Source organism: Tachypleus tridentatus, chromosome 12 (genome assembly GCF_004210375.1).
Source record: "Tachypleus tridentatus isolate NWPU-2018 chromosome 12, ASM421037v1, whole genome shotgun sequence".
Classification (NCBI taxonomy): domain Eukaryota; kingdom Metazoa; phylum Arthropoda; class Merostomata; order Xiphosura; family Limulidae; genus Tachypleus; species Tachypleus tridentatus.
The window spans coordinates 46353559-46377089 of record NC_134836.1 but is presented as its reverse complement, the minus strand read 5'-3'; the positions used below and the strand labels follow the sequence as shown (position 1 = coordinate 46377089).

Sequence of the window (23531 nt, the reverse complement as noted above, 5' to 3'; positions counted from 1 at the left end):
TCTGTTATTATAAAAGTACAAAAATTGAATTTGATAACATAGAAATACTGAATATTATTAAAATCTTTGACATTAGGATAATTATGTATATAATTATATTAGTGTATCACTTAAGTTTGAAATAAATAAATTAGCCAAACAGAATTTTTGTATCATCATGGTAGTGTGCTTACCTTTTTCGTGTTTGCATGCTATTCTCACCTGACTTTATAATTAGGTTTTCTGCACAATGAAGAGTTAAATAAAATGTTTTTTTTAAAATATGTAAAAACTTTAAACATAAGAATTTGTGGCTACAACATGAAGTTTGGTTTGTTTGAATTTCACTCAAAGCTACATAAAGAGAAAGATCTTTGTGTAACTCAAAATGAAATGTTAAAAGACTCATACATAGATGTATTCAGTGTAGTATTGATAACATAAAAAATCATTGGTGTATGAAGTATATTTTTTGTTGTTTTGCAAATGTATTTCTAAAAATAAAAATTATTATATCTGTGTTTTGTATATTTTAATTTCTTTACTGGCTGTAGATCATTTCAGGGTTGTATGTTATTCAAACTGAAATTGTTATTATGTGTAAGATGCATTGATTTTAAATCCTCAAATATTGCACATTTAGGAAGCCCTCAAATCATTATGGATATGACTACCACAAGAAATGAAGTAGTTGTGAAGAAACATGAGGATGCTACAATTAGTGCTGTATTTTGTGCTGATCCAAAACCTAGGCAAGTGTTCTGGGAGTGGGACAATCTGAAACTTGAAACAGGGTCAAAACTTGCACGTTATGTTGCCAGAGAACTTGTGCCTGTAAGTATACATTTTACATAAGTATAATATGTTCAGTTCACTCTAATACATACTTAAGGTTTTACACATGCCTCAGTCTCAGCACTGCTTTGCTAGCTTTCTAGAACACTAAAGGTATAGGGTGTACAAAAGTATTCATCCAAATATAAAACACAAAAAATAAAAACTGTGAATGTAATGTTGTATCTTAGTATTTAGTCTGTTGTAACCAGGTAGCAGGTAATTAACATTAACAACAATGTGGAACCCATGCAAAAAAAGTGAAGTCTGTGTTTTTGTAAGTTACATTTGCTAGAATAAAAAAATCATTGCCTTATGAAGTAAATTAAACATTGTAGGTCACTCACTAAATAAAAAATATACATGTATATTCAGAAGTAGCTTTGATTTCAAACAACTATTATAAATCAGAAGATACAGAAAACCAAAAAAGTATTCATTAAGTTTAATTAATAAATGCAGTGCATGCTTGTAATTATTATTTCATGAGTAACAGATGTTTATAAGATGAGTTATTTAGAAAAAACCTTTTTCAAATGGAAATCACACAAAGATATTTATTTTACACTGAGCTTAATAATTAAACATTAGTACTAGGTTTTGTTAAAAAAAAAATTTTATTTAGGCTTTGACAAGTAAAACAAAATATATTGAAAGTTTTGTCATATAAAGCATAAAATATATAACTATATTTTAGGTTTATATTTATTTTAAAACGTGTAATAACTAGCTCATATGCTTAATACGTTATTAGAAAAATCTGAAATTGTACAGAAAAATACAGAAATAAAATAACATCAGTACATCTGGATGGACATGAAGGTGTTGTACTGAGTTGCTGTTTGCTAAGAACATTTTTTTCATCTACTCTCAATCACAATACGTGCAAGTCTATGAGATATCCTTCACTAAAGAGCTATATTTATATGTTAATTCTCATTATACCTTTTACTGGACTTCAGAACTCATTGAAGTTAGGGGTTAACATTATAACATTATAGCTCCATAATGTATCACAGTATTTTTTATGACAATACATAATAAAAATCATCATAACAGTATCATTTGTGAAGACTGGTTTAATATGGTGTAATAAATTATCTTTCTTAAATTTGTCTTGATACTATAAAACAAAAATATAAACTTGGTGAGAGTCATTACACTGACTTTTCATTAACAAAATTAAGTAAAAGAAAGAATAAACTTTATGTCATACTCCCAAGATTTTTTGCAAAAAACTCAAGCCTGTCAACAGGTTTAGTAGTGCAATGACTGAAGTAGTCATGAATTTCATTGTTTTTTATTACTTCATAATATATCTTTATTCAGATATATTCAGGTGCTTATTCGCTAACTTTTATGTAGTTGTTCTACTAGTAGTGTTAAATTCTTCTTAACTAAATGTTGAATGATTCTAAACATGTACTAATAGTTTTACTCAATAAAATATGCATTAGCCAATGGCTAGAAACTTGTATCAATTTGGCATTGTGTCTGACTCCCCATGGAGGATGAAACCATTTCAAAAGGTGACACAAATACATGTACAAATTGAATTTTCTTTCCTATAAATGTTACTTGGAAATATTTGTGATGTATGTGACATTAGATTTTGATATATCACATTCTGGTGTTTTAATCTTAAGTTGGATGGTAAATCACAGTTCACTTTGTCTTGTATAATATTTGATTATAAGTACCTTTCTTGTGTGGAAATGTACAAAAAGCCTCTCACCCAAGCAACCAACTAGAGTTAAGGAAAATTTTAAGCTGGCCAATGAGTGTTAAAAGATATATAGATACCTTGAATAAAGATTTTGTTTATTTATTCATGTACATGGGACTTTTTTTTTTTCCCCTTTGCCAACTTTTTTCAATTTATTCTCTGTGTAACATTTCTAGATTTACAGATACATTTGAACTTATCTGTTGGATGTCAAAAATACCTGAATACCACACCAGCTACACTGAAAAACTCTTAGATAATTCTTAATTTGGGTTACCATAAATCAGATGAAATTCTATATTGTTGAAGATCCCTTTCTTTGTTATAAGTTACTCATCTGCAGGAGAAAATATCACTGGAGTTTATTCTTTACAATCTCATTAAATAGCCAGTTTTTCAGTTATTGGAAAAACGTATGGAGGAGTAATATGTTGTGTTTGTCCATCTGAAATTGGATATTTGTTTTTATATTATTTTGTCACTTTTGTAACATTTTAAATACTGAACATTATTAGAAGATTACTTAACAGTATTTATTTTTTAACTTAATTTCAAGAAGAAAGAATATTATTTGCACATTAACCAAACACAGTTATCATATTTGAAAATATTATACCTCTCTTCTCATTGTTTTGGCTCTGCATAGTTCCTCCATTTAATGATAAACATTTTATTGACAATTTACCATTTTGGTATTTTGGAAAGGATGTTAACAATGTGATTTAACTTAAGTACCAAAACATTTTTCTGCACATCAATCATATATTAAAGCCAGAATTGTAAGGCTGAGAAAGGTATTGTTTATATGAGGCATTATGGGAAACATTTTTTAATTATCCCTAACTGTTTAAAGCATTTTGAGAGTTTGTGCCTATTAAAATAGGTAACCATCAAATGCTGGAGAATGGTGGGTCAGTGAATAAATTCTTAACTGTTTAATAATTTCAGTATGGCTTGGGCCCATAATTTTAAATAACATAATGCAAGTGATATGTGAAATGAAGATATGTTTTTTCCTCTTAATTTTCACTCAACCTGAGTTACTGTGGCACCCAAAACTATATATGTATATATATTAGTTTACAGTTGTTGGGTTTTTTTACAAAAAAAAATCATATGGCAAAAAGAAAAATGTATTTATTTTTAAGAAATTAAATTTGTGCAGAAAAGTTTTTGATTATTTAAAATATAAATAGGTTTATGCTTTATAGTATACAAACCAATTTTTTGTTTTTTCTGTTTCAGTACAACTTGCACTTTGCTTGGCACCTTAGGGTTGAATTAGATCAATTGCACCACCATACATTTTTGCAGTGCTGTTAACTTTTCCAAATTTCACACAAGACATAGAATATTGCATCTTAGTATCTAGAAAGTATTGTTTGTTCCTGACTTCCCTAACTACCTATCCAAACAACTCTCTGAAATAATCACACTCATGGACACCATAAAGAGTGTTTGGTTTTATCATCTTCCTTCATCCACATAATCATGTTGGAACATTTATCCTACTCATTATAATTTATGATGATGTAACTTTTTTGTTTTACTAAACTTGAAGTTCAAACCATAGTATATATATAAAAGATTGGCAAAATCTATTACAGGTATTGCAAATTCATAAATTTGCAAGCAGACAGAATCATCAGATGTTGAAGTGGCAATTTTCACTGACCACGTTTGTTTGTTTGTTTTCTTTGGTGTAACATAATTCATACTTATTTATATTTTGGTCGTAATTCTATTAAGTTACATGTTGTTTTGTTTGATAAGTTTAAACTTTTTTTTTTTCTGTTAGCTTGCAGTATGTACAAGTATCCTGCTTCATTTTTCTAAGATTGAACTTTTGAACTTCTAGCAGTTATTTTAACTGAATAACCCACGTTGTACATTTTATAACTGTTGATCTATTATCATTACTTACCAATCTTGGTGTGTGAATACTGTGTTTCAAACTTTTCCTTCTTTTAGTTTGCTTCAAGTAAGTTTTTGAACTTCATGTTGTACGCATCATACCCAGTCTTTCAGTTGATGTTTCTAACTAAGCTAGTGTTTTTTGAGTTTCTTAGATAAAGGTTTGGCCTTTTATTATATAGTAATTTTCTGAGTTAATTGAAAATTTAGTGTTTAATAATAATTTTCACTTATTTCGTGTTGGCTGAATTTTTTTTTTTCCCACCTTGACCTCACATTTGAGAGTTGGCTGGAATTTTCTTTTTGATTGAGTTTGGATAGGTAAGAATCATTGTCCACATTAATTATGGATCAAATATTTTAATTCCACAAACTCTTCAGAATTTTTATGTGTCTAGCTGGTTTCCCAACAAAACTTCCAAGAAGGAAACCCCTCCTCACCAGCAAGATGTGGAAGATTGAGGCTTGAATTAGCCAAAGATCCTGCTAACTGGACTAAAGCCATGTGAAGCAAATTGATCTTCTCAGGGGAAGCACTTTCTACAATCTCAATATGAAGAAGAATTTTTAATTCAGCATATTTCAATGGAAAATGAAGCATCTGCTGGGTCAGGTGATATGGAGATGAATATTTGACTGGGGTGTTAGATGCCTGTGTTTTGTGAAAAATACTGTTAGTACCAGCATATACATCTAGATCCTTGAGTCCCAGTTAAAGCCAACATTTTAGGATTACATCAGTGGAGCTGAACAGTGCACATTCCAGGATGACTTCTCCATACCTCTGTGCAGTAGATGTGATATAAAGAGGGAATTTCAATCTAAATATAATGAAAGAAAGATGTTTGGTTTTATTTCACTGCTTCAACCCTATCTAAAAATGTTGAAAAATAATGAGTTGCAAAGTGCAAGAGCAAAAAACAACAACAAAACAACCAAGAAGCATCTTAAAACTGCAGAAAACATTAACCTTCATGTGGCATCATGAACTTACCATCACCTTACATAAAGTCCCTCATGTATTTATGCCATGGTGATATCGAGTGATTATCATGCACGGAATGGTAAAATAAAATACTAAATCAGGAAACATATTCTCCAACCACTTTTTATCAGCTATGCTGGTGGGATTATCTTTAAGTCTCAAGTTTTCTTACTCAAAGAACATTTGCCAGGTATTTATTTATCATCTGCTATAATACATTTATCACAGTTATGTTGTGAATGAAGTTGTATACATGTGTTAGGAGGACTGAAATATGAGTCAGTTTACTCCACAAGATGTCTGTAACTGTTTTATATTAATTCACATTCTGCCATGATGCGCAATATTGTAAAAAAAGATTACAGGAACCAAGAAAAATGTGAAAAAATTGAGTGACAACAATATTTTTTTCCCCCCACTGTAAATCTACTTAACATGAATTTCACATTTTTTTGGGATTAAAATGAATTTCAAGCAGGTACTTGTACCTGAAATATCTTTACTTCTGTTATTGGTGGTTCCTAATTTTTTGTCATGACTATGACTAAGAAACCTTAATTATAATGGGAAAGTAGAGCACATATAAACTTTTCTGACATATGTTCAACTCCACTAAGAGGGCAAGGAGGCCAAGGATTTTTTTTTCTTCTTTTTTGAGGGGAGGGACACAAAAGTGGAACATTATTAACAGCATGTGACATTTCAGCAAGAGAAGCTTATCGGTATTTCAGAAGTAAGTTCTTGTTTGAATTTAATGTTAATCACATAATTGCAAAAATTTTGTATTCCAAGATGTATGTTTAAAATCATTTTTAAATGCCATTGTGAAACATAAGCATGTCTTTTCTGAAAAGGTGGTAAAACAATATTAATGTTTATACTTGGTTGTCATCTAAATAAAAATAGACATGCGAATGGGAGGATTTAACTTTTTTCAGCATTGGTTGGTTTCACATATTCCTTCACATTTATACTTCAGATAAATTTCTGTTGCAGATATTTACTCTTTTACCTCAATGTACTAAGGGCTGTTGAATCAGATTATATTGTGGACAAAGTTGATAATGATTGATATTTCTAGAATGTTAGAATATGGATGTGTTAGAATGCTTGATTTATATCAGCATTTCTGATTTATTCATTTCCTAAATTTGGGGAATTAATATACTATTCCCAATAGAATTAATGTTCATGCTTTAAAAAACATCCTTAAACTAAAGATATTTGTTAGTCAGTTTTATTTTTTTATAATTTCTAATTATGCCTTCTTTTACAAGAAGAGTATCTTCAGTTAGTTAAGCTCAAATATGAGGCTCTCTTAAGTTCCATAGATCTAAAAATATTATGCTAGAGTATCCTAGGCTGTTCTGTCTTCTTACTTGGTCAGTTTAGGGATTCTAAAGTAGTGTTAGATTTGAGACAAAAATCATTTTTGTTCCACAGCATATGGATCCTTTTTTGTTGTTTAGAATGAGTGTCCCTCACATAAGCAGACTGTTGTGACAAAGTTCTGGGCCTCCAGTAAAGTATTTTTTTAATTGTAGGCTCATTTCAATACATACATTTGGCAGAAAAGTGGAAAATTATAATTTTTAGTTCACATTGATTTTTTTTGTTTTAAACTTTTTCCTTACTGCTGTTATAAATTCATTGACAACTTTCTGGAAATTCAGACCATTTTGCACTATCCGTCTTGATGGAGAGCATGACCCGACCTTGCAAGTCATTCCTTGGACATAGACATTCTCAGATGAACTTAATTAATTCTGTCATTGAAAAAAGATCTTCTTAGCAGTTCCACTTGAGCTGTAAATAGAAATCTAAGACTAATAAACATATTTGGATATACTGCTGGTAAATCACTTTTCTAAATAAAATTTAGTGTTCCTCCAATATCATGTGTAACTAGGAGAGTTGTAGCTATGTTTTGAAGTTCAGTTGCTGAAATAATTCTGTCAACATGTTCCATCGGCTCTGGATAGTTTTGTAACTATGTCCAAGCATTATTTTACTACTCCATTGCATTTTATCCTTCAAATTGCTTAAATGCCACAGTGGGAGCTAAACCTTGATGTGTAATTACACTATTTAACAAAATATTTACTTTTTCTTGTACCTGAGCAGATAATGTTATTTCCCAATTGCTTACACCTAAAGTAAATGGAAAAGACGTATTTTTCTCTTTAAACTTTGCTTTTGTGACCTGGGAGCATATAACAAAAACATGATGGGAGACTATATTTGGGGGCTGATATGTGAAAGTGACTTACATTACAGTCATAAATTTCAGTCATATGTTGTTTTATTCAGACCTTATGTAAATGAAAATGTGCAAATTTGCCCGTTTTTACATAGAAAATAGGTTAATTTCTAAATTTCATTATCCAGGTCACAAAAGTTTGAAGGTAATAATACCATTTTCTGTACTTTTACAATTAAGAAATAACACATACTATCCAGGAACAAAATTTGTGTTATGTAGTGTTATGGAACAATTCAAATTTGTCCTCCAGTTACATTAATGCACACTAAAACTACATTGTAAATAAATTTAATTTTGAATTATTAATGAGTAAATTTATAACTAGTAAGACAGTTCTTTTGTGTAACTTATAGTAATTACTATAGATTTCTGTTGTTTAGTTTTTAAAGTATAGGTATGGATGTTAGATGACTAACTAAATATCCTGACCCTGTATGTAATGGTCTAACTTCTTTATGCCTCATCTTCTACTGGGACAGTGGCAAGTCTACAAATTTACAACGCTAAAATTAGGGGTTCACTTTCCTTTCATGGACACAGCAGATAGTCCGATGTGGCTTTGGTATAAGAAAACACACTCGTTATACCTTGTACAAAATATTACAAGAAACAGCACTGTTACACACAAACACATTAATAAATGTAATTTCTTTCTCCTTTTTTATTTTTAAATATTTTTAAAAATATATACTGAACCTTTTAAAAATTACAGTTGAGACAGTGGGATGACTGCTATGAAGCTAAACTTCTTGTAGAAAATGTTGAAAAAAGTGATTCAAGAAAGTATGTTCTTCATATTGAAAATGTGAAAGGACAAGAAATGTATGCTATTACACTGTCAGTCAAAGGTAAGAAAATTAGATCTACCCTCTTAGAAATACATTTTATACTATATAATGAAGCAGTTTTAACATGCAACAGTAGTGCGATTTAATTTCTAAGCTCAAAGTATTGATGTTGATGTGGGCACAGCTTGTGAAAGACTGGACAGGATTACCTTCTTTGTATATAGTGACTGTTAATCAAGTTCTGAATGTGGTCTTGAGCAATGTCACTTGTAACATATTCTGTCAGTGTGTATCATAGTGGTATGAAATTTTATTGTAAATTTTAGAACATTATGATCAAATTTAACCACATTATACTTTAATGTGTATTTTCTATAAATTGTGCATAAAATAAAGTTTTCTTTTAAAATGTTGCATAGCAAACTCTGAAATGCATATACAATGATTTATGAAATAAATTTATAAAGTTTGAAAAGAAACTGCCTGAATTATAGTAAAGACCCTCAAGAAAGAAATGTTAACATTTAAAAAAATAATTAGAGACTGATATTTTGATTGCAACATTATAAAATACATTTTATAGTAGGCCCGGTACAGCCAGGTGTGTTAAGGAGTTTGACTCATAATCTGAGGGTTGCGGGCTCAAGTCCCCATCTTTCCAAGCATGCTTACCCTTTCAGCCATGGGAACATTATAATGTGACAGTCAATCTCACTATTTGTTGGTAAAAGAGTAGTCCAGAAGTTGGTGGTGGGTGGTGATGACTAGCTGCCTTCCCTCTAGTCTTACTCTGTTAAATTAGGGATGACTAGTGCAGATGGCCCTTGTGTAGCTTTGCAAAAAATTTAAAAACAAACAAAATTTTGTAAAATTAACACTAACTTTAATGTTCCCAGTGCAATGAATTATAAATCTTATTTGTATGCATTATAAACTTTACTTGCAAGAGAGAGACTGTTGTGTATATCTTTAATTGTATATAAACTGTGTAAAATTAGATTCTTGGAATAAAAAAAAAACATAAAAGTGACAGTAAGTGACCACATCAATATGATTATTATAATGCTCATTATGAAAAGCAAAAACTTAATCAAATTAACTTTAACAAGTTTCACTTAATACTGTGAAAATATGGCCTGGCTTAGCCTGGTGGTTAAGACACTGAACTCATAATCTGGGAGTTGAGGGTTTGAATACCTGTCACACCAAACATGTTTGCCCTTTCAGACATGAAGGCATTATAATGTGATGGTCAATCCCACTGTTCGTTGGCAAGAGTTAGCAGTGGGTGGTGACGACTAGCTGCCTTCTCTCTTGTCTTACAGTGCTTGATTAGGGATGGCTAATACAGATGGCCTTCATGTAGTTTTGAGTCAATTTCAAAAACAAACTATGAAAAACAGTTTATTTAAAAAAAATAAACAAAAAAAATTATTAATTGAGTGTCAGGTTTACTTTGTTTTTCATATTTATAATGGTGTTCCTTAATCCTTTCCTCATTATTTGGTTGAGCAACCATTAACTTAAGAAACATAATTAAACTATGTGCTAAATTATAGTTTTATCATAGACAATTAATACTTCATAATAAAACATTTGTTATGATTTTGTTTAAGAAATCTAAAAAGAATTTTAGAGTACTGAATCAAATGGATACTTCTGAAAAATGTTAAAATCTATTTCACATTATGATCTGAGTAGATCCCATAGCTTTATATAATTTATGCTGATTGTCTGAAGTCACGTGCTATTCTAGATAACTTGGTATGTTATTTTTAAATTGTGTTATTAATGTTAAGTACAATTTAGAAATTCTAGTTTGTTTTTTCCAGTTTGTTTCAATTTTAGTGATTTTAAACATAAAAATATTCTTAAGGCACAACACAGATGAATTTGATATATTTGTTGAATGTTTCAGAATATATATATTTTATTTTCAGCAAAATCCTACAGTAAATATAACAGTTACAGTTGAATAATCTCTCAGACTTAGAGTAATCAAACTTGTTTAAGTTTGAACATGCTGCTGGCATATTATGAATATAATGTTGTATATCATAAAAACAATGTTATTAGGATTGTTTTATTTTTAAACACTACATTTACTGTTTGGCCTGTTAGGCTTTTTCTGAGAAGAGGAGCTAACATAAAAAGATTTTTAATTCAGTATCTGCCAATCCATATGTTGATCTGTTGTTTTATTTACATTTATTTTAGCCTGGTATTTTTAACGTTCTTAAGTGTAGACTTACTTTGAGTTTTGAGGAGATTTGCAAAATAAGAAAAGAAGTAACTGCATCATTTATGGCCAACCAAATACAAGTTTACAGATATGCACTGTATATGCTTGACCATGTTTTTCTTTCAATATTTTCTTTAATTGTTGGTAGTAAGATAAAAGAAAAAAAATCCTTTTATTTTCAAAAAAAATTGATCATGTGATTAGCTGGTTTGCAACTACATTTTGTAAGGCTAACTAAAATTGTTTCAGTCATGAATGTTTTAGCTTTCCAGACCTTTCAGACACTTATATGATATAAGAGTTTTGATTAGTTTTTGTTATAAAATCTTATGAGTAGTGACAAAAGAATACAAATGTAGCATAAGTAAACTATTAAGATTATATTATATGGTCAAATGTCTGATATGTTTCTATCAAAATCTTCTTTTCTTATCTTACAGAACCTGTGGCCTTGTCTATGGTGATAGGTGTAGCAGTGGGCTGTGCTGCCTTTTTGGTAGTGTTGATTATAATTGCCATATACATTATCATCAGAAAAAAGAAATATTTATTCAAAGGTAAGATATGAAACATTACATTTTTTCATATGCATTACAGGCTTTTGATGTTTTCATACAATAGATATGAAATATAATGTTCTTCCACCCATGTTTTTGGAGGCAATAAGATTCTAGAAACTGGAAAATTATTAGGAAAAAGTTATTTTTGAATATTTGTTTTAAATTACTTTCATAAAACCTCTGTTGAATGAATTTTATATTAAAGGTAGATGGTTTAATTTAATTTTTGAAAATTGTTGGCAAAATGTGAAAACTAATTTTCAAAATCTAGGTTAATTAAGGGTGGGATTTATTAAATGAAACTTTGTGTCTTTTTGTTCATAATATTTTTAGAATTGAGATTGTAATGTATATTTAACTGTTAAAAAAATAGACAAAACAAAAACTTTGTTTTGTAGAACAGACATCCATTTAATGATTTTGTTTTTCATGCCAACTAAACTAACACTACTGCCACAGCTGTATACATTGTACAGTAACATACTGTGATATTCCTAATTATTGACACTTTTGAACTTAAAAAATGTAAGTTGCTGATAAATGGTATTAATATTTATAAAGAGTGCAATCAGTTTCTCCATATGTAATGGTTGACCCAAAGATTAGGTGTAATTGTAAGGATTTTCAGAATACTTATTTCATAATAATGCTATGTTTTGAAAGTTATTTGAATGGTATATTTTTAATTAGAAAACTTAACTGATATATTAATAGGCTGGTTAGTAAATATTACTATAGTGTTTGTACTGTTTGGTATGTAATTATCTGTGACGTTATGCTGTTGTTTTTTTTCTTTGACGTGTAGGAAAACTGGGATTGAATCAGAATTTTGAAGGGTAATTTTTTATTTGTATTTGAAATGTCACCAGATTTATCATTTAAGCTTTAAATTTACCATATTTATTAATGTAAGCATTTCTTAGTCAAAACTGTAAAAATAAAAAAATAATTAAATTGAATGCAATATCAGCTATTATGGAAGTTTTAAGGTTGGTACAGGATTAACCATATTTGGAATACTATAAATGTTTAATAATTGGCAAGGCCAATAAAAGTAGTATAATACAACAGGGGAAATCTTATTTTTCTGCTGTATTTTGTAACAGTTGCACTGAAGTAGTTGTTATTCTTAATTTTTGACAGTTTAATCATGCTTAATACTTTTATCTTTTGAAAATTAAGTATTCAACTCGTCAGTTACAATTAGCAATACCAGAAAAAGAGTGAATTAATAGTAAAACTAATGTTAAACGATTGACATATGTGGCATTGTTTACAACAGAAACTTGTAATTTCCATATATAGAGTTTCAGGAATATGTGGACCTTTTGAATAGCTAAAAAAATTCAAATATTTGTATTTTGACACTAAATGACCAACGAATATGCTTACTATTTCTTTTCTTATCATTGAAACGGGTAGCCAAAGATCAGATGAGTTAACAGGCAATGGACAAGCAGGAAATACACCAACAGCTATTCCACCGGATGCTCTCTATAGTGCTCCAGAAAAGCAATTAGACCAAGGAGAAGTAAAGAAGGATGGCAGTAAACAGTATGAAAACATGAATGTAATTATCAGAATAATTCATATTTATATTTAAAGCGTTTCTTCAATCTGGTGAAGGAATATTTTTAGGATAAAGTAGAGAGACATTTTGACACTAATATATTTAAGTTAGAATGGAAGGAACCCAGTTTGAATATTAGATGTGACATTTCAATAAGTAATGACATTTAATTATCTTCAATTAATATGTTAACAGTGAAAGTATCATATTTTTATTTAGATATTTCTTCTTTAAAAACAGTACCCTTTTTAAAACAGTATGACCAACACTGTATTTGAGCATTAGCAGATTGTCACAGTAGTGCATGATAAATGTAAAATATTTGTGAAATATATGTGTTGAATCAAATTAATTGCTACATTATGATTATTCAAGTTTGAGTTGTTTCAGTGATAAAATGTTCTTAGCTATCAGTTGATTTAACATTTGTGATTGCCATGCCTAAATGCTTAATGGTACATAAAAAAAAAACTATTTGTTAGTATCATGTGGCAAATAATATATATTTCACAAGTGAGACATTTATGTTAAGTGTTCCTTAAATCTTGTGGAAAAAAAATGCCAATTTTACCAAATAAATCAATGATAGTATGAAGAATTTGCTTAGTGTATGTGGGAACTTGTGAGGCATTTTAGAGAACTGCTGTTTTATGGTTGACTTTAATAACTATTTGAGAAAATAAATGTTTTGTATACACAGTGAACACATGAAAGAGTTCCTGCTAACTGAAGCACACTTACTTTCAAATGTGTATTTCTTTGTGAAAGCATAGTAAAATTTAAATTCTGAGAATGTGGGGTTTCTTGAAGGGGGCTATTTTAATTGAATTAGTATTAAAGTGAAATACATAATTTTTAGTATTATCAATAAATAAGTAGAAACATTTTGTAACTAAGAAAAAGTTATGATTAACTAATAAGTCTATCCTTGATGAAGATAAAACAACTTGAAATAAAAATGTATTTCAGAACATCTGGTATTGGTATTAAAACTTTTTTTGATAAGCATAAAACAATGCTTCAACCTTCCTAGGTCATCTTCAGGTTAAGAACGGCTGAGATATATTAATAAGTCTATTTCCCTGATTTTAGAAGGTTTAAAATTTATATCTCTTTCAGAAATGAGATATTTTTAAGAGATAAGGGGTCATTAAAACGAAATTATGACTCCAAAATTGAGATCCTTAAGCTTTTCCTACATAAAATGTAGGAATCATATTGTATATTATCACTTGACTGAAAGTAGTAAAGTTACATTAGCACAAAGACAAAATGATGAATTACATCTTTTGACTCATTTATAAGTTGTCACACAAATTTATAAGGGTGCATGGACATTAAGCTTAAAGGAACAGCATAATTAAGCTTCATGTAATTACTTGTTTTGTGCTGTTGTGTTCACCTTGTATTGGGAAAGCAGTGTAATTTTAATTTATTATGTTAGTGTTTTATGCTATTGAATAGCATTTACCAATTACATTTAGTTATGTAGATAATACTTTACACCTTCTCAATAGAAAGACAAACATTGGTTATCCTTATTGAGACCAGTAATATCATTGTTAAAAACCTGTTTAGACCAGTGTTATTTCAGCTATTTTTGTGTGTAAAACTATACATACTTTCATGGCAAAAGAAAATGTTAATAATGAAGGTACCCATCTGATGAGAAATGCATTCTAATATTTTGAATTAAGAACATAAGAAAAAAAATATATATATAATTAGCTATATATATTACCTGGTTAAGTTTTAGTTTTACTTTAAGCAGGAGGCCCGGCATGGCCAGGTAGGTTAAGGTGTTTGAGTCATAATCTGAGGGTTACAGGTTCAAATCCCATTACACCAAACATGCTCACCCCTTCAGCCATGGGGGCATTATAATGTGACAGTCAATCTCACTATTCATTGGTAAAAGGGTAGCCCAAGAGTTGGTGGTGGGTTGTGATGACTAGCTGCCTTCCCTCTGTTCTTACACTGCTAAATTAAAGATGGCTAGTACAAATAGCCATCATGCAGCTTTGTGTGAAATTCAAAAACAAACAAACTTTAAGCAGGTGGCTTGCTGTGATTGGAAGATGATATTAATTGTACAAATGGATTGTTATTTTTCATTTAGGCTGTTTTTAACAATGTTGTGTTTAATATATCTTCTGCAGACTTGCAAATAAGAAATAATTTGTTATTGCAAGAAAAACTTGATATTTTATTTTTATAATACAGATGGACAAGAATAAAAATGGTTCCAAGGATCATGTAGTGTATGCTGACTTGGATTTTGTTATACCAGCTGAGAAAAATGGGTATACAGGAAACAAGATAACTAGGGCTCCAGTGGATAAAACAGAATATGCAGAAATACAGTTTCCTCCTAAAGCCGGTGACTAGAACAATTTAATTATAATCATCTTCACTCCAACTACTTGAAGTCTGTGTTTTGTCATTTTGTTACTGCCGTCCACAGTAACTTACATATTTCTTATACCCAAAGTTTTGAAGCCATGTGTTTGAATTGAAGCTTAAGAAAGTGCTTTACATTTATGTAAGAAGAATTGTTGACCTTTTAATTTAAGGAAGCACTTCAGAAATTAAATTTTTAATAAATATGTTTGCTTTAGTTTTTTTTTATAACTTTTATGTAAATTATCCATTCCTTTCATTAAATAGGGGCAAATAATATGGTAATTAATTATGCACATTTCTATTAAATACTGTGATACGGTTTTGTATATAATTTTAATTTGAATCTCTACTATGTGTTATTATAATACAAAATAAAACAATGTCTGTATAATTTTTTGTATTATCATATTAAAATTTCTTGCTTGACGTTAGCTGCTATATTCATAAGAAAAGTGGTATCTGTGTAAAGCTTTTATATACAGTGAGGAACTTTGTATGTCATACTTAAATACATTGTCTTAGGCTTAACTTGATGAAACTGGTTAATATAGTTTGACTTTCTAAGAATCTGACAAAAATTTGGTTGTAGTATGTAACTATAACAATATATAGATTTAGTGTTTCAAGCAAATAATTTTTTTTTTATTTTCTATACAACCTGTATGGATTCCCCAAATGTTTAATTTCTTGAAAAATAATTTTATATGCTACTAAATCTTTCTATACTATGCATGAGATAAAGAATGATACTGCAATGATATACTTTGCTAAATTAATGTATAAAGACTTTCACCAGCATAAGCACTCCAGGTAAATGAATAAGTGCATCTATATTAGTGTGGCAGTTAATGGAATATGTTTTGTCAACAGACTTTGTTTTAGTTGTAGTTGTGTGGTGACCAATGATTGACACACCGGTAACTGTTTTAACATATTTAATTTCATGACTTACTTGAACCTGGACTTTCCTGCAGTTCTCTGTTGCTATTTGCTTATTCAGTTTTTGGATGTTATCCATCTACTGAGTACATGGTTGGTTTGGTTGTCACTTTCCAACGACTTTGTCTTGTTGTATAATCTTACTTGTTAGTTCCATCTGTGCAGCAGGTGTGCCCAGAGAAATTGAACTTTAGACTGACTGTACATCGAAGTTCTTTGATGATACTGTCATTTGTTGTAAGTTAATATTAATTGATGTATAACATTCACTTGTAAAACCACTTTTTAATACCTATAAGTTTTTGTCTCTATCTACCATTTTCAATGTTCATTCTACAACATGATATATCATTATTGTCCACGTACAACTTTGTGAGATTTTTAGATTTAGTTTGATGATGATGTTTTTTAGATGTGGATTAAATTTTCCATCATTCTTTCAGGCTTGAAAAAACAGGTTTGAATGTCCATCAACCGATCACCAGTATTTATTGTGATGCTGTTTAGAATGAGCTACATTTTCTATTATATTGTAGTGTTGGATGGTAGATCTCCTATTGTTATCAATTTAGTCTTCTTGACACATAGTTTTAATTTTCAAGTTTTACAAACAGTGTTATCCTGTTTATAAGATCTTGTGCTTCTTAACTAGAGGTGACGCACAGTCTTTATTGACAACATAATGAAATTAGGCAACTACCAATGCACATCAATACTTAAAGTTTGTTTCTCTCAATAGAAGTACTGAACAACTTAACCATTCAACCTTACTACTCCTGTATGATCTATGCAGAAGAATTGCACCAGTATTACCAAGTATTTTGGCCAATCCATCTGAGTATTACGTGAAATAATTGAATATTACTGATGTCAAAAGCTTTACTGTTTCAATCTATACAGGAAACATTAAATCGATGTAAAGTAATTTTTCTATAAAAGTGTGAATATTACTTGTCTAGTAACTCTTTCATCTTTATGTATAACCTGTTTGTCTGGGTGTTCCATTCCATCTTATCTCAGATGATTTTCCAGTCATATGGCTTGATTCAGTTATTCCAGACTTTTGGACATAATTTATGAAGGAGTGTGGCAGAGCACTACTCTGGATTACCTTAGCTGATATGCCAAGTCCTGTAGCCTTTCCTAGTTTCAGTTATTTTGAGCACTTGTTCAACACTTCTGATTAGTGAAATTCTTTTTTATGTATTTCAAGTTGGGATATCCCCTGCTGGGACTGCTTTCAGCCTTTGAATTTACAACATTAAAATCAAGGTTTGATTCACCTTGGTGGCCACAGCAGGTAGTCCAAAATAGCTTTGTTGTAAAAAAAAAAACCACAAAGTTGGGCAATTTCTGATTATTTTATGCTTATGGGAAAATATGTCATTTACATTTTATGTGTAAGTGGTAGCATATATAGTTAAATTATTGTTATTGAAGTTAGTTTGATATTCACTCTGGTTATTAGTATCCTGTCAGACACAAGGTTGTAGTTGGTTTGGCTTTTCTAAGCCTTTTTTTTTAATAGATTATGGCTTCAGTGTCTCTCTCCAGTTCATCACCTCTATAAATAATGGTGCTATTTTCTTTCAATTTAAAATGCCCATCTGAGCTCACCTACATGTTTAGATGATGTAGTTTTCTTAAATGTTTCACTTTTCAAATATTCCCAGTGGTAATGTGTTTTTTGTTTTGTTTTTTCCTGTAAAATTTATTTTGGTGTGTTTGTTCTAGACTGTCTGAGAAAATGCTTCTATCAGACCACATTGTGGCTTTAGGACAGTACTATGAATTTTTCTTGTAACTACTTTTGGTCTTTCTGAACACTATCCCTGAAATAGTATATTCAGCAATGATCCAGGAGGTGTCAAAAATTGTTGGTGTGGTGGTTGCTCTGTCATGATGAGTTTTTGACAAATTATAAATTGAAATGATTTAGATGTTGGTCATTATAGAGTTGTTTTTGCAGAAAAACAAATTGTTTTGCAAAAGATTTGGCTTTAATTATAAAATTATAATAATTTTGTATTTCATTCCAAGTTGTTACTATAGATTTAAGTATTAAGTATGCTCTGTCAAGTACTTCACAGAATGGTATGCAAATTAGAATAATATTGTTACAAAACAAAACAAAATTCAAATGTTCAGAAACTGTATTGTTCTTTTAGCCCATTGCACTTTGATACAAGAATACTTGTTGGGATTTTTCAATTTACATATTAATTAAAAAAAGAAATATAAAATGGAAAGAATGATAAAATTTGCAATTGATGCTAGTTCATAAACGCTGTTTGTATCTGTCATATACAGGTAATTTGCAAAATTATTCTTGTTTTTTGTTGAACACTTGTTAAGAATTGAACTAGAAGTACTACTTTGTGCTAATTTTAATTTACAATCTTAACACAAGTAATCACTATAATACATGTTATAAAGGTTAGCATGAGGTATGCTTTTGGTACAGAAGAACGTTAATAACTGTTTTGATCTCCATGACTAGATATTTGGTTCTCCAGATGTATTTGACATGCTGGAATTACTGCAGTTGAACCTTATAATTCTACTCAAATTCAGGTTCTTCTGAAGAAAAAGCCATTTTATAGGAGTAGAGAGGTTTCAACTGTCCAGCCTTGCTCACAAATTTACATTAATAGTATTGTAGGTTAGAAACCAAAGGTTTATTAATGTGTGCAATCAGTAGTTTTATATATATCATTTTTTACTGAAATATAAGTTTTGTTTCTTTATTACTATTTCAAATCAATACATTAAATATTCTAATAATATTAAATTGTGTTCTTGTCTCAACTTAATTTTCCTAATATCCAGCTGGACTTTAAGGCAAAAAAGCATTTCAGTATTTTATTGTCCACCCCTTCATTAATATTTGAAGATGCTTTTACATTATTTTTATATTAATTAATAGCTTGTGCCATATGTTCTGTGGTGTCTTGCAGAGCTGTAAATATAGTTTTTATCACAGTTTCAGAGAACCATAAGTTTTTATACAAATAAAGTTTCAGTGAACAATACATTTAAACAGGTGAAGTGAGTGTAAAACTATTTTGTAGCCATTTGCAGGGCCATATTTTTTTAAGTGAATTCCTTGTTTTTATTATTCATTTGGTATTTCTTTTATCTTTGCTCATTACCTGCAGCATGTAACATATTTTCTTACATATTGATTGAATAATACAGTTTCAACAATATTATATCACTCAGTTTGTTATACAGTGGGAAATGCCGTACAATGAACTTTTATAAGTAAAAAGTTAGCCAGATATACACGTGTTATTTGTTTTTTGTGTACTATTTCTTTTTTTTTAATGGTTGGAAATGTATCAGCTAGGTCCAGTTTTTTTTGTGATTTTGCTTAAATTTCTTCAACTAGAATTGAAATTGTTTTTGTTATCATGTGTAAATTAATGCATTTAAAATTGCAGTTGAGAGAGTGAAAATATGGAACTTTAATTCTTCATTTTGTTGGTTTTATTTACTGTGAAATATTCCAAATAACTCACAAGTGAAGGATCCCATTATTAACAAAAATAATAAATGTTTTGTTACATATTTGAACAAAGCTTCTCTAACTTTCTAGAAGTTTAATGTGTCATTATGGAATATGAGCTTTGCTTTGGTAGTTGATAATTGGAATAAGCATCTGAACTTTTTTATTACTACTATACATATATATATATATATTTATCAAAAGAGACATATTTTTTAGAAGCTACATTCAAGGAATTTTAGAAGCATGCACATTTAAGACTGTTATTATACATTCAGATATATTTTTGTATCTCTGCAAAAACCATATGCCTCTTATCATTATTACTGATCACAAAATAAAGGAATGCATTATTTAATTTTGCATATACCAGAAATAATCTCTAAATATCTAATTTTGTGTACTGACTTAAATACCTTGTTCTCACAAAAGCTATTTTTATTGTTAATTTTCATACAGAAGTTTTGTGTATCATTGCAAAAATGTACTTAAAATAAAACATTCCACTTTAATACAAAATAAAGTATAAATATGAAAAATGAATACAGTCAGATTAGAATGAATTATTGTAATTATGACAGTAACATTAATAAAAAGAAGAAAAAGTTTAATTTTCTAGGAAGTATATACAGTAGTTTGAAGTTATGGTGAAACGTGTGTTGTTTTACCTCTGTATGGACATAATTTTATGTTTCTCTTAAATATTAATTGGAAATTGTGATATTTTATGCTTTATTAGTTGTTTACTTTGTACATTAACTAAGCACCACAATGAATCAAGTTTTCTATTACTTAACTACAAGAATGTTAAATTACACATGTTAAATGTCTGTGTATAAATTGTTATCACAAAATTTATTTGTTTAAACTTGTGTTCCATCTTTAAAGTGTAAAGTACTGAATTAAACTAAATAGAATCATAACTCCAAGATTAAATTTTCTATGTTTAAATAGTCTTTGTGATATATAAAGCTTCTCCATTCCAACCCATTTTTTAACAACTTCTTCTATGTATTTTTATGTAAAATCGTTGAAATGTATGGGTAACTATCTTGATGTTAGATTCTACTTTATACAAAAGTGGATATTTTAATTAAACTTCTCTGACATTTATCCATTCCAAATCTAGTATAGCACAGTGTCTTATTCAGACTGTGAGATTTGTCATATCCATCAGTTTGCCATGTTTTCAAATTGTTGCTTAATACTGATATGGTATTCGATTAGTAGTGTGCCATATGGTGAAATTCTTGAATATAAATTTACTGTAAACGTTAATGTAAATTCATTTGTTAAGTACATATATGCTATCTTAAGATATTTAATTTGAAAATGTGTTTTTGATATTGCACAAAAAATGCATGATATATTCTATCATGAGTTGAATACAGTTATATTTTTGTTCATGTAATGCTAATATAGAATAAAAGTAGCTTGAATGAAATTTGTGTTCTTATTTTAGAGAATATTTTAAGTTGGTAAGGTGTTTTATTAAATAAATCAACAGTGTTTAAGTATCTTTGTCCTTCAGGGTTTTTTTTTTTTTCTGTGTACTTTGTGCCTCCTTTGTCTACATTATTTTTATTAGTGAATAACTTTGCAGTTGTCAAAGACGTACCATAAGGACACTAATGATAAACAAATGCAGTTTCTACGTTGTGGAAACCAGACATTCAGAAAAAGTTTTAAAACTAAAACAGACAAACCACTTAAATACAGCTTGATCTAGCATCATCGATAAAGTTATATTTTACATGTTCGTTATAGTGTAGCTAAATAATTAGTGTTTCAGGTTGTAAAAGCTCAAGCCAACATTGGAGGAAATTAAAACTGTAACAGACACTCCCATTGTACTCATGTATTCTCAAGATGGCTGGTATGGGTATTAAGACTTCAATTAAAATAAAGTATAAAGCAGTGTTTCGACTTTATTAAACAAAGTTTCTCTAACTTACATATACTCATTATATCAAGTGCCACGTTATAATGAAGTTTGCATGAACTAGGTAAAGTGTAGTATAAAAATAACATAAAGTAACACAACATTTATAAATAACATAGTAACACAATATATCAATAACGTCAAGTAACACAACATATATCAAGTATCATTCCTTTCCTTGGTTTATAGCAATATGTTTTTATTCTGTTCAATACTAGGTATTCAGATACTTTTAAAAAGTTGATAATATGCAACGCCACCTTTTACAAATGATCATTTATGCTTTATTTATTTGAGAAGTAACTAGTGGTTTGGAGATAATTTTAAAACAGTGGATTTGCTTCTCAGGGCTGTAAATGTTGGTGATATAATAATAATAATATTTGAAGTGTAATATACCTTATTTAACACTTTTCCAGTCAAGCGTCCATGAAAACAACATGCTAACACTTTTCAGCAAAGGATAAAGGTTTGGTCAGTATGCATTCACATAGAAGTAAAATATATAGAATAATATTTTACCAAGCTGTATAACACTATACTAAATTTCTGTAGTATACAAATGTACATAAGTCACTGAAACTTTAAGATACTCAAACAGCTGCGAGAATCAGCACCACTAAAATAAGTTTCTGGTTCGTATGAAATGGAAATGGTGTGTTAATTCATTAACTGTTGTTTATATGCATTGGAATATATCTGCATCTTACTTTGCACTCAGTTTTTGAAATAATTTTCTTATATTTCTCTTAAATTTTCTTATGCATGTGAGTTGATTTGGTATGAAAATGAGTTCGTACTATATAAAAAGGAGTAATTATTACACAAAGCTACAGAATATTGGACAATTTTAAGCGCTCTCAGTAAATGTGATAAAGAATAATGAAATTCATGCTTAGCCTAGAGCATCAGACTAAACGTTAAACATTGTAAGGAGTTTTATGTTTTTCTTATAGCTAAGCCACATGGGATTATCTGCTGAGCCCAGCGAGGGGAATCGAACCCCTGATTTTAGAGTTGTAAATCCGTAGAGTTACCACTGTACTAGAGGGGGGAACGATATGAGGAATTAAGATGGTTACTCTCGTTGTTTATCGCCATATGTAAATAAAGACGTCTGGAGATAGTAAATTACAAATATATCTTACATAATGCACTTTGTATTAAACCAATAATTTTTTATCATGGCGCTACCACGAAATTGCATTCAAAATTACATTTTCTTAATAAATTCTTTCTCTATTTAATATCTTGTTAACTGACATTCTTCAAGCAGTGAAACTACCCGCTTTTAGTTTGTTAAAAAAAAAAAAAAAAGACATGAATGTGTTCGTAGTTTCAAGACTAGGTAAACGTAAGCATTTTGATTAGTTATTAGGGCATAATTAGGCCAAAAATATTTTGATGTTCTTAAGAAATCGTGACCGTGCAAAGTAGTCTTGGATGTTTTCCAAAAGTGTATTCTCACATTCTGATGAAAAAAGAAAACACAGCATAATGTCTTTAAAATTGTAAGAATGTGGAATAAGCTATCAATTAGAATGTAAGATCCTAACGCTGTTTCTAAAGTGCTCATAAGTTATTTTCCGAAAAGGATCACTTCAACCAATGAAATTACTTTTATGTTTGGCGGTGAAATACGTATGCTATTTGGGCGAACTCTATGTCACTTCCTGCATAACGCCCTAAATTACTTTGGTAAAAAATTGGCATAACAACGACTTATTATGTGAACTAGACCGCTTCTATCTACATGATACAAATAGACCAAAACACCTTTCCCCAGTAAATATCTAAGAAATAAAGTTAATCAGGCCACCTAATACCAGACAAAACTCCACTTTGGTTTTAGACCAAACTAAAAACATTGTTAGGATA

At 29.6% G+C, this 23531-nt stretch overlaps 1 protein-coding gene across 5 annotated transcripts in view; it reads left to right on the top strand.

Annotated features, from left to right (window-relative positions):
- Nucleotides 1-21228, top strand: part of LOC143233192 (kin of IRRE-like protein 3) — a 72626-nt gene extending 51398 nt beyond the window's left edge. For all 5 annotated transcript variants that reach the window (XM_076469159.1, XM_076469160.1, XM_076469161.1 and 2 more), the window contains 6 exons: nt 623-813; nt 8414-8549; nt 11172-11288; nt 12097-12127; nt 12714-12861; nt 15085-21228. In XM_076469159.1, the coding sequence (XP_076325274.1) occupies nt 623-813; nt 8414-8549; nt 11172-11288; nt 12097-12127; nt 12714-12861; nt 15085-15249 (788 nt within the window). In that variant the 3' untranslated portion in view covers nt 15250-21228. The remainder of the gene's footprint in view (nt 1-622; nt 814-8413; nt 8550-11171; nt 11289-12096; nt 12128-12713; nt 12862-15084) is intronic.
- The last annotated feature ends 2303 nt before the right edge of the window (nt 21229-23531 follow it).